This window comes from Leucopleurus acutus, assembly GCF_964270905.1.
Source record: "Leucopleurus acutus genome assembly, chromosome: 18".
Lineage (NCBI taxonomy): Eukaryota > Metazoa > Chordata > Mammalia > Artiodactyla > Delphinidae > Leucopleurus > Leucopleurus acutus.
The window spans coordinates 78739468-78757455 of NC_139160.1; the positions used below are offsets into that span (position 1 = coordinate 78739468).

Genomic DNA, 17988 nt, shown 5'->3' on the forward strand with positions numbered 1-17988 from the left:
TGGCGCACGGGCTTAGTTGCTCCACGGCATGCGGGATCTTCCCAGACCAGGGCTCGAACCCGTGTCCCCTGCATTGGCAGGCGGATTCTTGACCACTGCGCCACCAGGGAAGTCCCGCTATGTTGATTTTTAAAGTGTCTGCAGTGAAGGCAAGGCCAGCCCCAGCCAGAGGGAGTCTACTCGTCTTCACCCTTGACCAGCCCCGTCCATATACTCAGAGGTTTCTGCAGTTACTGTAGCCTCAGGGCTTTCTGCTGGGTTCGTTCGCGCGAGCACTGGTTTCTCACCTGCCTCTTCCTTTAGCAGCAGTGAGTGACGGGCATTGGCACAGCTTTGGGAGTGGGGACCCGAGGTGACCCTCCCGCTCAGTTAAAGCTGTGGTGCTGTAGTGGCGATAAGGTGCTGTGTGTCACAGCCCCTTTCTCATGAGGTGAGCTGCGATGTCCTTCTAGAATCCGTCTGCACACACAGACATTACCCCGCGAAAGCAGAGCCATGCTTTTGGCCCCGGGCAGAGGTGGTGTGTGAAGCCTTTCTCTCTGTCTACACGGGATTCGGGTCTGTGTGGCCTGCCAAGCCCTTTCCCACCCTTCTCATTGGCCAGGCTGATATTAAGGATATTAAGGAAAAGAACATTCTGGTGAACCCCAGGAGTGGGCAAAGGTGAGTGGTGAGCCCTGGAGAAACAGCATAGGACGTGCCCACCTGAGTCACACTGCCTGGCCCCTAGGTGGCCGTGGAAGGCTACGGCTGCTGCTCCGCCCACATGAGCAGACGGCTCCCTCGGGGGTGGGTCCACGGCAGAGCTGGCTGGCTTCCCCAAGGCTGGTCCTGGCCTGCAGAATCACTTTGTCCTTCCCTGGCTTTGCTTTCCTCATTCCCTGAAGCAGTTTCATTTCATTTTATGTACTTTATCCAGGAATGTTTTTATCCCACCACCTCTAAGAGATTAGTATGATGGCTGGTTAGCATTTTCCATAAAGGGGACAGTTGAGGAGTAAGCTACACAGAAATTGCTGATTACAAATCTGTGTGACTGTTCAGTTCATAGCTCTAAAAAGCCACATCTCTAGAGACCATGCCTCATTATGTTCCAGACTTTGCATCCACCCTGCGTGGCGAGTTTGAGGGGCTGAGATGAGTGTGTCTGAGTTTTCACCTCTCAAAATAGGAGGGAATGCCGTGATTGTATTAATTCCACAGAGTGTTCTGGCTTTGAGCAGTAACAGTTTCCCAGACACTAACTTTACTTACAAGTTATTATTAACTGTCTTTCTTTTTCGTGGCTCTTTTTTTTTTAATCTCAATGCCTGATTTCTGAGATGGTGCTGTGAAAAAGTCTGATTTTTAGCTTCAAGACTGATTTTCTTTAGATAATTAGGATTATCAGGCCCTAGAAATAGATAGAGCTGTTGCCCCCTCCTGTATTGCTGGCCCTTGGAAGAGTAACACGCCCTCTGTCCTGGCAGGACCGACCAGGCTTGCAGCTGTACCAGCCCAGAGGTGGCATCCGAGCCCGTGAATGTGATGGAAGACCCCCTGAGGAGGGCCGTGACGGGAGGAGGGGTGAGGTGGAAGATTCACCAGGGGCTGGAGCTGAGAAGAGCGAAGAGGCAGAGTGAGTCAATGTGCATGATGGTGACGTGGGTGGTCTCCCACCCACACTCTGTGGATTAGAGAGGGCATTCCTTCTGGAAGCATGTAAATTAGCCTGGAATAAAACCGACAAGGTGAAACTACTCCTTATAGAGAAACTAGAACTATGAAGGTGGTGTAGAAATACCTAGAAACCATTCTCAAGCGATCTTTTAAAACTTTGAACAGAGTTATAGATTTGGCCATTTCTGATATAAACTAGTATATGTAATTTAGCCAAAGCAGAAGAAAAATAATCTCCTTCAGAAAGTAGCAAAGTATGACCAAAACCAGAAGAAAGCTAGTATTGTATCAGTGTGAATTCTGAAGCATTTCAAACATGGTGTAGGAATAACTTGGACTTTCAGTTTTACACATTTGTAAGTCAATGATCTGTATCTCATTGTGCTTTTTGTTGGTTTTCTGTGAGCTGTAGTTTCTGGAGAGTGAGCAGCTCTCATTTTATAACCATTGTAATTCAGTCGTTCATGCACCTTCAGCCGTAAGGATTAGCTGAAGTCTGTCGTGCTGCATTCCCTCTGATAGGAACTTTAACACCGTATAAAGCCCAACGGCTTTCATTGTTGCCCTTTTAACAATACGGCCACTGAATTAACAAAAAGAGTTCCAGTCTTTTGATGGCGTGCTCATGTTTTATAACATAAATGGCATTATTTTAGAGAGGAATAATTAGGTATGGCATCTGGAGTCTTTCTTTTTGCAGTCTGAGGCAGTTTTTTCATAACTTAGTATAGTTTTCTGCAGCTGTGCATTCTACAGTATTTTTTCCTTTTAGTGAAATTTTAAAATGTTAATGCTTTTGGCACTGTGCTTTGAACCATTTATTAAATAAAAATTTTAGTTGCTATGAATTTGAACTCCAGTTATGGTACTTTTCCTATATAGAATTATATATAACAAAATACTGCTTTTTAAAACGTAGCTTTAATCATCTGAATATTTCGCTTATTATATCTATTCCTTATAAAATATAAAATGTTTATAAAAAACTGAGATTTATTATTAAAAAAAACCTCTATGACTGTTAGACATAAGGTCAGTTTCAAGCATTGCTGTGCTCGTGTTCTTGACTTATGAGCTCCAGAAGGTGGGGGAGGGGAGAGAAGAACTTGCTGTGGATTCAGTGAGTTCCAGGTGATCCAGCAGCATCAACTCTGGCTGAAAAGGGCTAGATAGTAAACACTTTAGACTTTATAGGCTATACGGTCTCTGTCACAACGATTAAACTCTGCCATCATAGTGAGCCTTAAAATACATTTACAATAGAAAATGAATGGGCAGGGCTGTGTTCCTATAAAACTTAATATATAAAAACAGGCAGCACACCATATTTGGCCTGTGGGCCATAGTTGGTTAGTGTTCAAGATTCATGGTTTAAAACAATGGTTGTTATACTTTTTGGTCTCAGGAACACTTTACGTTCTTAAGAATTATTAACAACCCCAAAGGACTTTTGTTTATTAGCTAGATTATATCTATTGATGTTTAATGTATTCGACATTAAAGCAAAAATGTTTAAGCACAAGAATACATAAACACATGTTCTTTTTATAGCTGTCAGAGTAATAACATCAACACACATCATTCTAGCCTCTGGAAAACTCCACTATACACCCGTGAGAAGATCACAGTAAAAAGGCGAGTAATGTCTTTTAGTCTCTTAATGAGTAATTGTACCCAAGGGAGGGACCAAGATGGTGACATTGGAGGCTCCTGAAAGTCCCTCCTCCCATAGACACACCAAATGTACAGCTACACACACAGAAGTTCCCTCAGAGAAAAATCCAGAAACTAGCCAAGCGACTCCTACACACCAGACAAATGAGTCAATACCCACATCGAAACAGGTGGGAAAGTCGGAGACAACCTCTCACCATAAGCCCAAACCCCAGCATAGCACCATACAATCGCAAGGGAACCCCCAGTTCCCAGCTTTTTCCTGAAGAAAAGCTAGGGCTGCCACATCTAGCACCCCAACTTTTAAGGCTCCCCATCTGAGGGATGGACCTTTAAATCACCTGGTTCTGAAAGCCAGTGGGGCTTCTGTCCATGAGACCCACGAGACAGGTGTGCATGAGAGCCCTCTCTGCAGCTATCCCCCCAGGTCTCTGCACAGGAGCAGGCAAAAACACTCATCTACCAGATTCTCCCTGGAAGGGTTTGACTGCGTACTCTTCTGGTTGCTACTTGAGAGCCCAGATTCTAATCAGCCTGCACGTGCGTGGAAGTGGACTGAGACATTGATGGGTCTTGGCACACCTTCCACTACTGGAAGCCACTAAGAACAAAGACAGTAGCATGGACAATCATAAAGGTTTGAGAGGCAACCACATACTCAGGCCAAGCTGATTGACAAGGTTTATCTCCTACATGAGACTAGTCTGTCCAGACTGGGAGAGGTGGCTGTTTTATCTAATGCACAGAAACCAACACAGAGACTCAAGGAAAATAAGAAATAGGGGAATATGTTTGAAACAAAAGAACAAGGTAAATATCTCAAAACTGATCTTAATGGAGATATGTGATTTACCCAGTAGAGTTCAAAATAATGGTCACAAAGGTACTGAGGTCAGGAGAGCAATGCAGGAACACTGTATGAATTTCAACAAAGATATAGAAAATATTAAAAAGTACCAAACAGAAATCATAGAGCTGAATCTTAAAATAACTAAACTGAAAATTTCAATAGAGGAGTTCAACAGCAGACTAAATCGAGTGGAGGGAAGGATCAGTAAACTCAAAGGTAGGGCAGTAGAATTCATCCAGTCAGAGGGGCAAAAAGAAAAAAAAAAAAAGAGTAAAGACAGCTTAAGGGACTTATAGGATACCACAAGAAGACCAATATGTGCATTATAGGGGGTCCCAGAAGGAGAATAGGGAGGGAAAGGGGTAGAAACGTTACTTAAAAAATAATAATAATGGCTGCAAACTTCCATAACCTGTGGAAAGAAACACCCAGATACAGGAAGCCTAAAGAATACCAAATAAGATGGATTCAAAGTGACCCACACTGAGACATATTATTATATTGTCAAAAGTTAAAGAAGACAGAATCTTAAAAGCAGCAAGAGAAAAGCAACTTGTTATGCACAAGGGAACCGTCACAAGACTGTCAGTGGATTTTTCAGCAGGAACTTTGCAAGTCAGAAGGGTGTGGGATGTTATATTCAACATACTGGAGGGGAGGGTGGGAAAACACCAACCAAGAATACCCGGCAAAGTTGTCCTTCAGAATTGAAGGAGAATAAGGAGTTTTCCAGACAAAGCTGAAGGAATTCATCACCACTAGACTAGCCTTACAAGAAATGTTAATAGGAGTTCTTCAAGCTGAAACAAAAGGCCACTGATTACCAGCAGAAAAACATATGAAAGTATACAACTCAGTGGTGCAAAGGTAAATACATAGTTAAGTTCAAAATGTTCTGATATTGTCATGGTAGTGGGTAAATCACTTATAACTAGTATAAAGGTTAAAAGGCAAAAGTTTTAAAATAACTATAACTACAATAATTTGGTAATGGCTACACAATATAAATAGATGCAAATTGTGACACCAAGAAAAAAATGTGGGATGGGGAAGTAAAAATATAGAGCTTTTGTATGCCTTTGAAGTTAAGTTGTTATCAGCTAAAAGTGAACTGTTTTAATATGTTTTATGTAAGCCTCATGGTAACCACTAAGCAAAAACCTGATGTAAATACACAAGGCATAAAGAGAAAGGAATCAAAACATACCTTTAAAGAAAATCATCAAGTCAGAAAGCATGAGAGCAAAAGAGGAAGAAAGGAACTTCAAAACAGCCAGAAAACAATTAACAAAATGGCAATTGTAAGTTCATATCAATAATTATTTTAAATGTAAATGAACTAAATTCTCCAATCTAAAGACAGAGTGGTTCTTTTAGTCAATGTAGTATTGGAGGTCCTAGCCACAGCAATCAGACAAGAAAAAGAAATAAAAGGAACCCAAATTGGAAAGGAAGAAGTAAAACTGTCACTGTTTGCAGATGACATGATACTATATATAGAAAACCCTAAAGACGACACCAGAAAACTACTAGAGTTCATGAATGAATTCAGTAAAGTTGCAGGATACAAATTAATACACAGAAATCTGTGCATTTCTAAACACTAACAACAAGTTATCAGAAAGAGAAATTAAGGAAACAATCCCACTTACCATGACATCAAAAAATACCAAGGAATAAACCTATATAAGGAGGTAAAAGACTTGTACTTGGAAAACTATAAGACACATAAAAGAAATTGAGGATGACACAAACAGATGGAAAGATATACTGTGTTCATGGATTGGAAGAATTAATATTGTTAAAATGATTATACAACCCAAGGCAGTCTACAGGTTCAGTACAATCCCTATCAAAATACCAACAGCATTTTTCACAGAACTAAAACAATTTTAAAATTTGTGTGGAAACACCAAAGACCCCAAATAACCAAAAGAATCTTAAGAACAGAGCTGGATGTATCATGCTCCCTGACTTCAGACTATACTACAAAGCTACAGTAATTAAAACAGTATGGTACCAGCACAACAACCAGACACACAGATCCGTGGAACACAATAGAGAGCCCAGAAATAAACCCATGCACACACAGATCCGTGGAACACAATAGAGAGCCCAGAAATAAACCCATGGTCAATTAATCTACGAAAAAGGAGGCAAGATTATACAATGGCAAAAAGACAGTTTCTTCAATAAGTGGTGCTGGCAAAACCAGAAAGATACATGTAAAGCAGTAAAATTAGAACATTCTCTAACACCATATACAAAAATAAACTCAAAATGGATTAAAGACTTAAATGTAAGCCCAGAAACCATAAAACTCCTAGAAGAAAACATAGGCAGAACACTCTTTGACATAAATTGTAGCAATCTTTTTGTGGCTCTGTCTCCTAAAGCAAGGAGCAATAAAAGCAAAAATAAATAAATAGGACCTAATTACACTTAAAAGCTTTTGCACAGCAAAGGAAACCATCAACAAAGTGAAAAGACAATCTACTGAATGGGAGAAAATATTTGCAAATGATATGACCAATGAGGGGTTAATATCCAACATATATAAACATCTCATACAACTCAACATCAAGAAAACAAACAACCCAATTAAAAAATGGGCAGAAGAACTGAATAGACATCTTTCCAAAGAGGAAATGCAGATGGCCAACAGGAACATGAGAAGATGCTCAACATCGCTAATCATCAGGGAAATGCAAATCAAAACCACAATGAGATACCACCTCACACCTGTCAGAATGGCTATCACCAAAAAGAACACAAATAACAAATGTTGGCGAGGATGTGGAAAAAAGGGAACCCTATTCACACATTGTTGGTGGGAATGTAAATTGGTGTAGGCACTCTGTAAAACAGTATGGAGGTCCTCAAAAAACTAAAAATAGAACTGTTTGACCCAGCAATTCTACTCCTGGGTATATATCTGAAAAAAAAGAAAACACTAATTCAAAAAGATGCTTGCACCCCAGTGTTCATAGCAGCACTATTTACAATTGCCAATGTACAGAAGCAACCTGTGTCCATCAACAGAAGAATGGATAAAGAAGAAGGGATATACATATACACACACATACATACACACAGTGGAATACTGCTGAGCCATAAAAAAGAATGAAATTTTGCCATTTGCAGCAACACGGATGGACTTCAAGGGCATTATGCTAAGTGGAATAAGTCAGACAGAGAAAGACAAATACTGTATGATATCACTTATGTGTAGAATCTAAAAAAGAAAACTAGTGAATAAAACAAAAAAGAAAGACTGAAAGATATAGAGAACAAATTAGTGGTTACCAGTGGGGAGGGGCAGGAAGGAAGGGCAAGATAGGGATAGGGGATTAAGAGGTACAAGCTATTATGTACAAAATATTTACGTACAAGGATGTATTATTGTACAACACAGGGAATATAACCAGTATTTTATAGTAACTATAAATGGAATATATTAACCTTTAAAAATTGTGAATCACTATGTTGCACACCTGTAACTTATGTAATATTGTACATCAACTATACATCAATTTTTAAAAAAAGAAAAAAGGGTGGCTGAATGGATGGAAAAAAAAAGATCCAACTCTATGCTGCTTCAAAGAGACTCATTTCAGCTTTAAGAGCACACACAGACTGAAAGTGAAGGGATGGAATAAGATATTCCATGCAAATGCAAACCAAAAGAAAGTAGGTTTAGCTATGCTTATATCAGACAAAATAGACTTTAAGTCAAAAATTGTAATGAGACAAAGAAGGTCATTATACAATGATAAAGGAGCTAATTCATCAAGAGGATTTAACAATTATAAATATTTATGCACCCAACATTGGAGCACCTAAGATATATAAAGCAAATATTAACAGATATGATGGGAGAAATAGACAGCAATGAGATAATAGTGGGGACTTCAAGACCCACTTTCAACAATGGCTGATCATCCAGACAGAAAATCAGTAAGGAAACATTGGACTTAAACTACACATTAGACCATATGGATCTAACAGAACATGTCAACCAACAGCAGGAGAATTCACATTCTCCAAAATAGGTCAAATATTAGATCACAAGACAAGTCTTAATAAATTTAAGAAGATTGAAATCATATCAAGCATCTCTTCCAACCACAATGGTATGAAACTAGAAACAATTAGAAGAAGAAGATTGGAAAATTCAAAAATGTGTGGCGATTAAACAACATGCTTCTGAAAAACCAATGGGTCAGATAAATCAAAAAATATCTGAGACAAATGAAAATGGGAACATGACACATCAAAACTTATGAGATGCAGCAAAAGCAGTTCTACGAAGGAAGTTTATAGTGATAATGCCTACATCAAGAAAAAAGAAAGACCTCAAAGAAACAACCTAACTTTACACTTCAAGGAACCAGAGAAAGAACAACAAACTAAGCCCAGAGTTAGTAGAAAGAAGGAAATCACAAAGATCAGACCAGAAAAAAAGGAAGTAGAGACTAAAAAAGAAAAATCATTTTTTTAAAGATCAATAAAACTGAGAACTGTGTTTTTGTGGTTTTTTTAATAAAGAAAATTGATAAACTTTTAGCTAGACTAAGGGGGAAAAACAAGACAAGTAAAATTAGAAATGGAAATAGGAGACATTACAACTGATAACATAGATACTGAGGCTCATGAGAAACAACTATGGACAGTTATACACCAACAAATTATATACTCTAGAAGAAATGGATAAATTCCTAGAAACGATAACCTGCCAAGATTGAATCATGAAGAAGTAGAAAATCTAAACAATTACTAGTGAGGAGATTGAATCAGTAGTCAAAAACTTCCCAACAAACAAAAGTCCAGGACCAGATGGCTTCACTGGTGAAATCTACTAAAGATTTAGTGAAGAATTAATACCAGTCCTTCTCAAATTCTTCTAAAAAGTAGAACAGATCAGGATGCTTCCAAACTCATTTTATGAGACCAGCATTACTCTGATACCAAAGCCAGGCAAAGACACTACAAGAAAAGAAAATCACAAGCCAAAATCCCTGATGAACGTTGATGCAAAAATCCTCAACAAAATATTAGCAAGCTGATTTGACCAGTACATTAAGAGGATCATACACTCTGTCAAGTGTGGTTTATCCAGGGATATCAGGATGGCTCAATATACACAAATCAGTAAATGTGTGATACACCACATTAACATAATGATGGGTAAAACTCATATGATCATCTCAATAGATACAGAGAAAGCATTTGACAAAATTCAATGTCCTTTCATGGTAAAAACTCGTGAGAAACTGGGTATAGAGGGAAGGTCCCTAAACATGTTAAAGGTCATATATGCAAACACACAGCTAACATCATACTCAACAGTGAAAAGCTGCAAGTTTTTTCCATAAGATCAGGAACAAGGCAAGGATGCCCACTCTCATAACTTTTTTTCAACATAGTACTGGAAGTCCTAGCCAGAGCAAATAGGCAAGAAAAAGAAATAAAAGGCATCCAAATTAAAAGTAAGTCAAATATTCTGTTTGCAGATGACATACTATGTACAGAAAACACTAAACATGCCACAAAAAGTCTGTTAGAAATAATAAATGGAAACAGTAAAATTGCAGGATACACAATCTGTATACAGAAATCAGTTTGTTGTTAGTGTATAGAAATGCACCTATCAGATAGAGAAATTAAGAAAACAATCCCATTTAAATAGCGTCAAAGAGAATTAAATACTTAGGAATAAATTTAACCAAGAAGGTAAAAGATTATACACTGAAAACTATAAAATTCATAAAAGAATTAAACACAAATAAGTGGAAAGGCATTCCATGTTCATAGGTTGGAAGAATTAATATTGTTAAAATGTCCAAAAGGGCTTCCCTGGTGGCGCAGTGGTTGAGAGTCTGCCTGCCGATGCAGGGGACACAGGTTCGTGCCCCGGTCCAGGAAGATCCCACATGCCGTGGAGTGGCTGGGCCCGTGAGCCATGGCCACTGAGCCTGCGTGTCCGGAGCCTGTGCTCCACAACGGGAGAGGCCACCACAGTGAGAGGCCCGTGTATCCAAAAAAAAAAAAAAAAGTCCAAAAGAAGACCAAAAAGGACTTCGAATAACCAAAGCCATCTTGAGAAAGTAGAACAAAGCTGGAGGCATCGTGTTCCCTGATTTCAAATTATATTACAAAGCTATAGTAATCAAAACAGTATGGTATTGGCAGAAAAACAGACACATGGAGCAATGGAACAGCATAGAGAGCTCTGAAATATACCCATATATATATGATCAATTAATATTCAAGAAAGGAGCCAAGAATACAATTGGGAAAGGATAGTCTCTTCAATAAATGGTGTTGGGAAAACTGGACAGCCACATGCAAATGAAAACGGAGCAATTTCTTACACCATACACAAAAGCAACTGAAAATGTGTTAAAGACTTGACTATGAGACCTGAAACCACAAAACTCCTAGAAAAAAACATGGGGGCAAGCTCCTTGACATTGGTCTTGGCAAGATTTTTTGCATTTGACAAAAAAAGCAAAGGCAACAAAAGCAAAAATAAACAAATGCTACTACATGGAACTAAAAAGCTTCCTCACAGCAAAGGAAACCATCAACAAAATAGGAATTGGGAGATTGGGATTGACATATATACACTAATATATATAAAATAGATAACTAATGAGAACCTGCTGTATAGAACAGGGAACTCTACTAAATGCTCTGTGGTGACCTAAATGGGAAGGAAATCCAAAAAAGAGGGGATACATATATACATATAGCTGATTCACTTTGCTGTACTGCAGAAACTAACACAACAATGTAAAGCAACTATACTCCAATAAAAATTAATTTGAAAAAAAATATGTGAACTAAACACCTTTTCAAATAATTGTGAAGGAAGTGATGTTTAAAAATAAATTACAGGGACTTCCCTTGTTGTCCAGTGTTAAAGAATCTGCCTTCCAATGCAGGGGACGTGGGGTCGATCCCTGGTTGGGGAAGTGAGATCCCACATGCCGTGGGGCAACTAAGCCTGCGTGCCACAACTACTGAGCCCGCGTGCCTCAACTACTGAGCCCGCGTGCCTCAATGAGAGAGCCTGCATGTGGCAAACTACAGAGCCCACGTGCTCTGGACCCCACGCACCACAACTAGAGAGAAGCCTGCACACCACAACGAGGACCCCGTGTGCCACAAATAAGACCCGATGCAGCGAAAAAAATTAAGAAAAATAAGTAAATAATAAAAAATAAATTACAGTAGAAGAGGTTAAAAAAAGCAACCTATGGAATGGGAGAAAATGTTTGCAAACCACATGTCTGGTAAGGGGTTAGTGCCCTAAATATACAAGCAACCCATACAACACAACAGCAAAGAAAAACCAAGCCACTTACAGGCTGTCCCCAGCTTAAAATGGTTTGACTTGCGGTTTTTTAAGTTTACGATGGTGTGAAAGCGATATACATTCAGTAGGAACTTTGAATTTTGATCTTTTCCCAGCTATCAATACACAGTACAATACTCTCTCATGACGCTGGGCAGCGGCAGTGAGCTGCAACTCCCAGTCAGCCAGGCAATCACAAGGCTGAACAACCCATTTATACACTTACAACCATTCTGTACCCATACGACCATTCTGGCTTTGACTTTTAGTACAGTATTCAGTAAATTACACGAGATACTCAATACCATATTAAAAATAGCTTTTTATTAGATGATTTTGCCCAACCGTAGGTGAATGTAAGTGTTCTGAGCATGTTTAAGATAGGCTAAGCTAACTGCGATGTTTGGTAGATTAGGTGTATTAAATGCGTTTTTGACTTAATGATATTTTCAACTTACGATGGCTTAATTGGGATATAACCCCACCATAAGTCAAGGAAGAGCTATACCCAGTTTAAAAATGGGCAAAGGACCTGAACAGACATACTGCCAAAGAAGAAATACAGATGACCAACAGGTACATGAAAAGGTGCTCAATATCACTAGTTACCAGGGAAATACAAATCAAAACCACCATGAGATATCACCTCATGCTTGCCAGAATGGCTGTTGTCAAAAAGACAAGAGATAAGTGTTGGCGAGGGTATGGAGAAAAGGGAGCCCTGGTGCACTGTTGGAGGAATGTAAACGGATACATACTATGGAAAACAGTACAGAGGTTCCTCAAGAAATTAAAAATAGAACTGCCGTATGATCCTGCAGCCCCACTTCTGGGTGTGTATCCAAAGGAAACAATCCCGATATTGAAGAGACATCTGCATCCCCATGTTCACTGCAGTATTATTCACAATAGCCAAGGTATGGAAACAACCTAAGTGTCCATCGATGGATGACTGAATAAAGAAAATGTGAGATATCTACATAGATATAGATATCTATAGATATATCTCTATCTATCTATATGCAACAAAATATTATTCAGCCTTAAAGAAGAAGAAAATCCTGCCATTTTCAACCATATGGATGAACCTGGAGGGCATTATGCTAAGTGAAATAAGCCAGACAGAGAAAGACAAAGACTACATGGTATCACTTATATTTGGAACCTAAAAAAAAAATGTTGAACTCATAGAAACAGAGTAGAATGGTGGCTACCAGGGACTGGGGCATGGGGAAAGTACGGAGAGGTTGGTGAAAGGGTACAAACGTTGAGTTATCAGATGAATAAGGTCTGAGGATCTAATGTATAATATGGTGACTGTAGTTGATAACACTGTATTCTCTAATTGAAATTTGCTGAGTAGAACTTGTATTCTAATCAAAAAAAAAAAAAGTAAATATGTGAGGCAATGAGCGTATATTGATTAACTTAGTGGGAATCCTTTCATACTGTACATACATCAAATCATCTCATTGTACACTTTAAATATATCACAATTTTTTATCTGTCAATCATATATCAATAAAGCTGAAAAATATATAAATACAAAAGTATTGAGCAGTTACACTCTCTGAAAGGTGCCTAAGATACCTCTTCAGGGATTATCAGAACTCATTTTGAGACCACTGTTTTAAACAGTAATACCTCTTTATATTGGTACACACTTCCCAATGTAGGCTTTCAGATTGGCTGGGCAGGGCACGCACAGTGTCTGAGGTTTGGGGATGTCTAGCAACCTGTGGCTGGTAAGATCAAAAGCTGTTCACATATGTGTGAAGATTTTATTACCAATTACAGAAAAACTTTGAGTTTATCATATGTCTAAGAAATGGCAAAAATGTTAAGGAAAGAATTACCGTTCACGTGGACATATCGCGTGGAATTACAGCTGACGGTCGTGGGGAGGGACCGAGTTCTCCGTGTGACTGAGGGCTCGAGTGAGGGTTGGCCTCCTGTTTCACTTCTTCGTAATTCCTCTGCAAAACTTTCTTTTAATGTTTTCTGTTGTTTCTCATTTTGGATTTCAGTCCTTGGTTTTATTCAACTACTTAGTGATTTTAATAATTATATTCTAAACATGAACATAACAAAGGAGAGGAGCTGCCTATTGGGATTTTCATTGCTCTCAGCCTTTGCTAGTAAATCATAGACACCAACTGAAGTAATTCCTCAAATCTGACATGAAATATAGGCCCTTTGAAGGATCTCATTTACCATCTTTGGAAACAAGTTTTTACTTGCTAAATAATAGTAGTACTTACTGAGTAATCGTCTCCCATTTCATAAATCCCAAGGCAGTGAAACACCTGCAGATGTTTCTGCAGCAAATGCAGCAAATCCAAGGAAGGAGAGTGGCTGCTCCAGCCACTTCCCAGCAGCCCACTGTTTCTTCCCCAACCGCATTCCTCGTGGGGTGAGTGAATTCTGCACATGGGGAAGATCCACGCGGACAAGGGCGTGAATTTTTTCACAACACACTGTGAGAAAGGATCATTTACTTTCATCTCTTTCATGGAATTCTCATTTTTGTGTCTGTCTTAACTCTGATGAAAAGACATATAATCATCTATACTTTAAGCAGATTTGCTTTCTATTCTGTTCTTCCTATCTTTAAAATTAAGGACATGTATTAGGTTAAAGTGGAGAATTAAGTAGGTATTTGATCCTCTTGATCTGTTCATAGATTAATAGCAGTAAAGAAAAAGAAAAAAGAGAAGTTTATTTTCAGAACACTATTCAGAGTCAAGAGGTTTTTTAAAAAACAGATTTTCCCACTTAAATCTACCAGATAATTGCTTCAACCCAATCTTAGCTATAGGCAAGGTCTACTCGTAGTTATTTTTACATGAAAATTCAGTTTTAATCATTATTTTTTAATTTTGTCACTTCAGTTAGGTTTAGAAAAATGCTGTCTGTCTTCTTTGTGTGAATTTCTGCCAGGCTGCATTTTGGTGGAAAGCTAGCAGTTTCTTGTAAATGGTTATCCCTATCTTCTTTGTATCAAAAGCATGTTTATCCTGTGAAGTTCTAAATCTCTCCCAGAATTCTTCATTGCTACACATCTAAAAGAAAAATAAATACAGAAGTAGCCTTATATCACAAAAGAGATTTTTTTAAAAAGTCTTAGTCAATTTAAACGTAAGCAGCCTACCCCATAGAAAGAATGGTATTCTTCAATAAAATAATTTAAATTATTATCATGGTAGAAAAATCAGTGTGCCAAGTTGCGAGCAGTGTGCCTACAGGTTACACACAGTGTGCCTATAGGGTACATACAATTACTCCATCACATGCTCATGGAGTAGCCATTTCCTACATCACTAGGATCATACTTTTCTGAGTCAAAAAATGGAGCAGTTGATTGGACACAGGATTCTTATGCCAGTTTGGGGTGTGAGGGCCAATGTAGGAGATACTATTTGGACACCAAACTGCTGGCATTTCTAGGATATCTTAATAGGTGGTAGAACCCATGACATTTGGATTCAGGCCTTGCTATGGGCTGAATTGTGTCCCCCTCCACCCCAGTATTCACTTGTTGAACCCTTAGCCCCCAGTGTGGCCGTATTGAAGTAAAGAAGCAACTAAATGAGGTCATAAGGATGGGGCCCTGATCCGATAGGAGTAGTATCCTTATAAAAGAAGACACCAAACTCACTAGCTCTCTCTGCCACATGAGCACAGAGCCAGAAGGCTGCTGTCTGCCATCTGGAAAGGCCCCCACCAGCACCAGTAAGCTAGCACCTCGATCTTAGACTTCCAGCCTCCAGAGCTGTGAGAAATAAATGTCTTAGTTTATGCTGCCCAGTCTGTGGTAGTTTGTTATGGCAGCCTGATCAGGCTGAGACAGGCCTGTCCCAGGAAACCCAAGGACTGCAAGGGAAGGAACCCAATGGTGGTGGCCTGCAGCAATGGCTCCTCTCTCCTGGACCCCCAAGTCTTCCTCTTTTGGATCATTTCTGTCAGCTTTCAAATGAGATTTGTTAGTTCTTATGTTATTAAAAAATTCCTCAAGCTAAATTGCCTTATCTATCAAAACATAAAATAGAAGTATCCTTACACCCAGCATTGGAACTCCTAACACTGCACCCTACAGATTGAACTGCTGCTACAAAGCATAGACAGACCAGCCCTTCTGGTGTTAGATGCCCTTCTTTCTGGAACAGCCCTGGTGTTCCTCCTGGGACGTGGCTAAGTGACAGCTCCACAATGCGCAACACTAACACCAGCTTCTCCACAGGGTGGGGTAAAGTCCAAAGTGCAGAATGCGCTTCAAACCCTTTATAGACTCACGGGATGTTTGCATTTGCAGAGAAAATGTTTGGAAAGATGTGTGCCAATTGCTAACATGTTTACAGTGGCTAAGAATTGAGAGTACATTGTGGAAGTAGAGCTTTTATGTTTTGATACACATTTTAAATCCTGCTTTGTAAAACCTCCGCAGACTCCGTCACCCCCCACCCCATGGCCCCGTCACTCCTCCACGGCCCACCCACTGGATGACAAGCCCACGAAGGCAGAGACTGAGATGTTTACTACTGTTTATGCCAGATTGGTGGACCTCAGTATTTACTGAATGCTCAAATGAGTAAAAAGACAAAATACCTTATATTACACCTTGCTCGTTCTTAAATGAGAAAATTTATCTTTAAGCCAATATTTCTCTTACAAATAACAAATTGTTTTATGACTAGAATTTCTGACTACCTGAATATTTTTATGTATGTATTTTGGTCTAGAAACCACCTAAACCTCACAGTGAAATAGCTTTAAAAGTACTCAAGCTGTTAGGACAAATACTGATAAGAAATATGCCAAAATTTACTAGCAACTGAAGGTAGGATTAAGATGATTTGTAGTTCTTTTCTTTCTAATTTTTGAACAATGATTATGTACAAAAAATAGATTTTCTTTACTTCTCTTTCCAAATGGATTCAAAGCTTATAATTACCAAATGTATATACATGCCTGAAATGAGGCATTTGAATTTGAAATGAGGAATTTGAAAACTAATTCTTTCCCCAAGGATCTCTACCAATCTGCTACTGAGTTTCCCAGGGAAGAACAATGGCAAAGTCTGCACTTAGGAATTCCTATGCAATTTCTTTTCCTGTTTTTGGTATTTGCTTAAGTTTATGCATGAGTAGGAACTATATTAGTACTATTTTCAACATTCTCTCTAATGTGTGTCTTTTTAAAAATGTCACTTGCCTTGGAATGCAGCGTGATATATTTCTTCTTGCTAGAATTGCTTTGTTTGTGACCCTCCCTGTCTTACATCTCACAGATGTGACCACTTTATCATTCTCTCTTCCTGTGCTACTGTTTCCTCTTGAGCAGAGTCGCTTAGCCAGTTTTTTAGGTTATAGGTTTAAAAAAAAAAGTTTTATTATTGCACAAACCCCATGTTTGTCATTATATGAAGTTAAAATTTTCTAAATCATTCCCTTTCTCTTTGAAATTCTGTGTAATATTTACCAGTAAAAATTATCTTAAGGTCTTCCTTTTGGAATTGTTTGCAGGTTTTTGACAGCTGCCCAATGTCATCCAAATCAGGAAAGGAGAAGATCTGAAGGATTATGTTGTCAGGCCTGCGAACTAGCAAGTCAGACTGCCCCTGACACACATTCAAAGGATAATCCAGTACTTCTTTCTCAAGCACTTTCTCCATCTGCCCTAAACATCAGTGAGAAAGAGAAACTGAGAGACAGACTAAATTATGACAGGCCAGCTGATTCCCACCCACTCACAAAAAAGTCACTTGAATTTAAAAGCACCTGTGCTTCTTAACACAGATGAACCTGTCTTTAGAATAAAGTTCTGTCCCACTGAAGAGACAGTCACCATTGAGCAGTCCTAGCTTAAGTGGGGTAGATACTCCCATTTATGAAGTTCTTTACATCCAGACAACAGCTCTTTGGAGACACAGTGATTGTCACATTCATTCATCAAATGGTCACTGCGTGCCTCTGTGTGGCAGGCACTTTTCTAGGCATCAGGCATTCAGTGGCGAGCAAAGCAGACCCGTTCCTGACTTCACAGGCCTCAAAACCCTTCCTTTCACTTAAAAGGAGTGGAAACCCCTAAAAGCTCACCAGTTCCCCTAAATCAGGGATTCTTTTTTTTTTTTTTTTTTAAAGAAGATGTTGGGGGTAGGAGTTTATTAATTAATTAATTAATTTTTGTTGTGTTGGGTCTTCGTTTCTGTGCGAGGGCTTTCTCTAGTTGTGGCGAGCGGGGGCCACTCTTCATCGTGGTGCGCGGGCCTCTCACTGTCGCGGCCTCTCGTTGCGGAGCACAGGCTCCAGATGCGCAGGCTCAGTAGTTGTGGCTCACGGGCCTAGTTGCTCCGCGGCATGTGGGATCCTCCCAGACCAGGGCTCGAACCCGTGTCCCCTGCATTAGCAGGCAGATTCTCAACCACTGCGCCACCAGTGAAGCCCCT

The 17988-nt window shown here is 39.4% G+C and overlaps 1 protein-coding gene across 2 annotated transcripts in view; it reads left to right on the plus strand.

Moving 5' to 3' along the window:
* The window catches only part of UPF3A (UPF3A regulator of nonsense mediated mRNA decay), a gene marked incomplete at both ends in the record, with an annotated part of 40911 nt that extends 23578 nt beyond the window's left edge, over positions 1–17333 (plus strand). The window contains 2 exons of one of the 2 annotated variants that reach the window (XM_082859174.1): positions 1470–1618; positions 17066–17333. In XM_082859174.1, the coding sequence (XP_082715300.1) occupies positions 1470–1618; positions 17066–17333 (417 nt within the window). Of the gene's footprint in view, positions 1–1469; positions 1623–17065 lie in introns of those variants that run through there. The other variant, XM_082859175.1, reaches the window with a different exon arrangement.
* Positions 17334–17988: the final 655 nt, after the last annotated feature.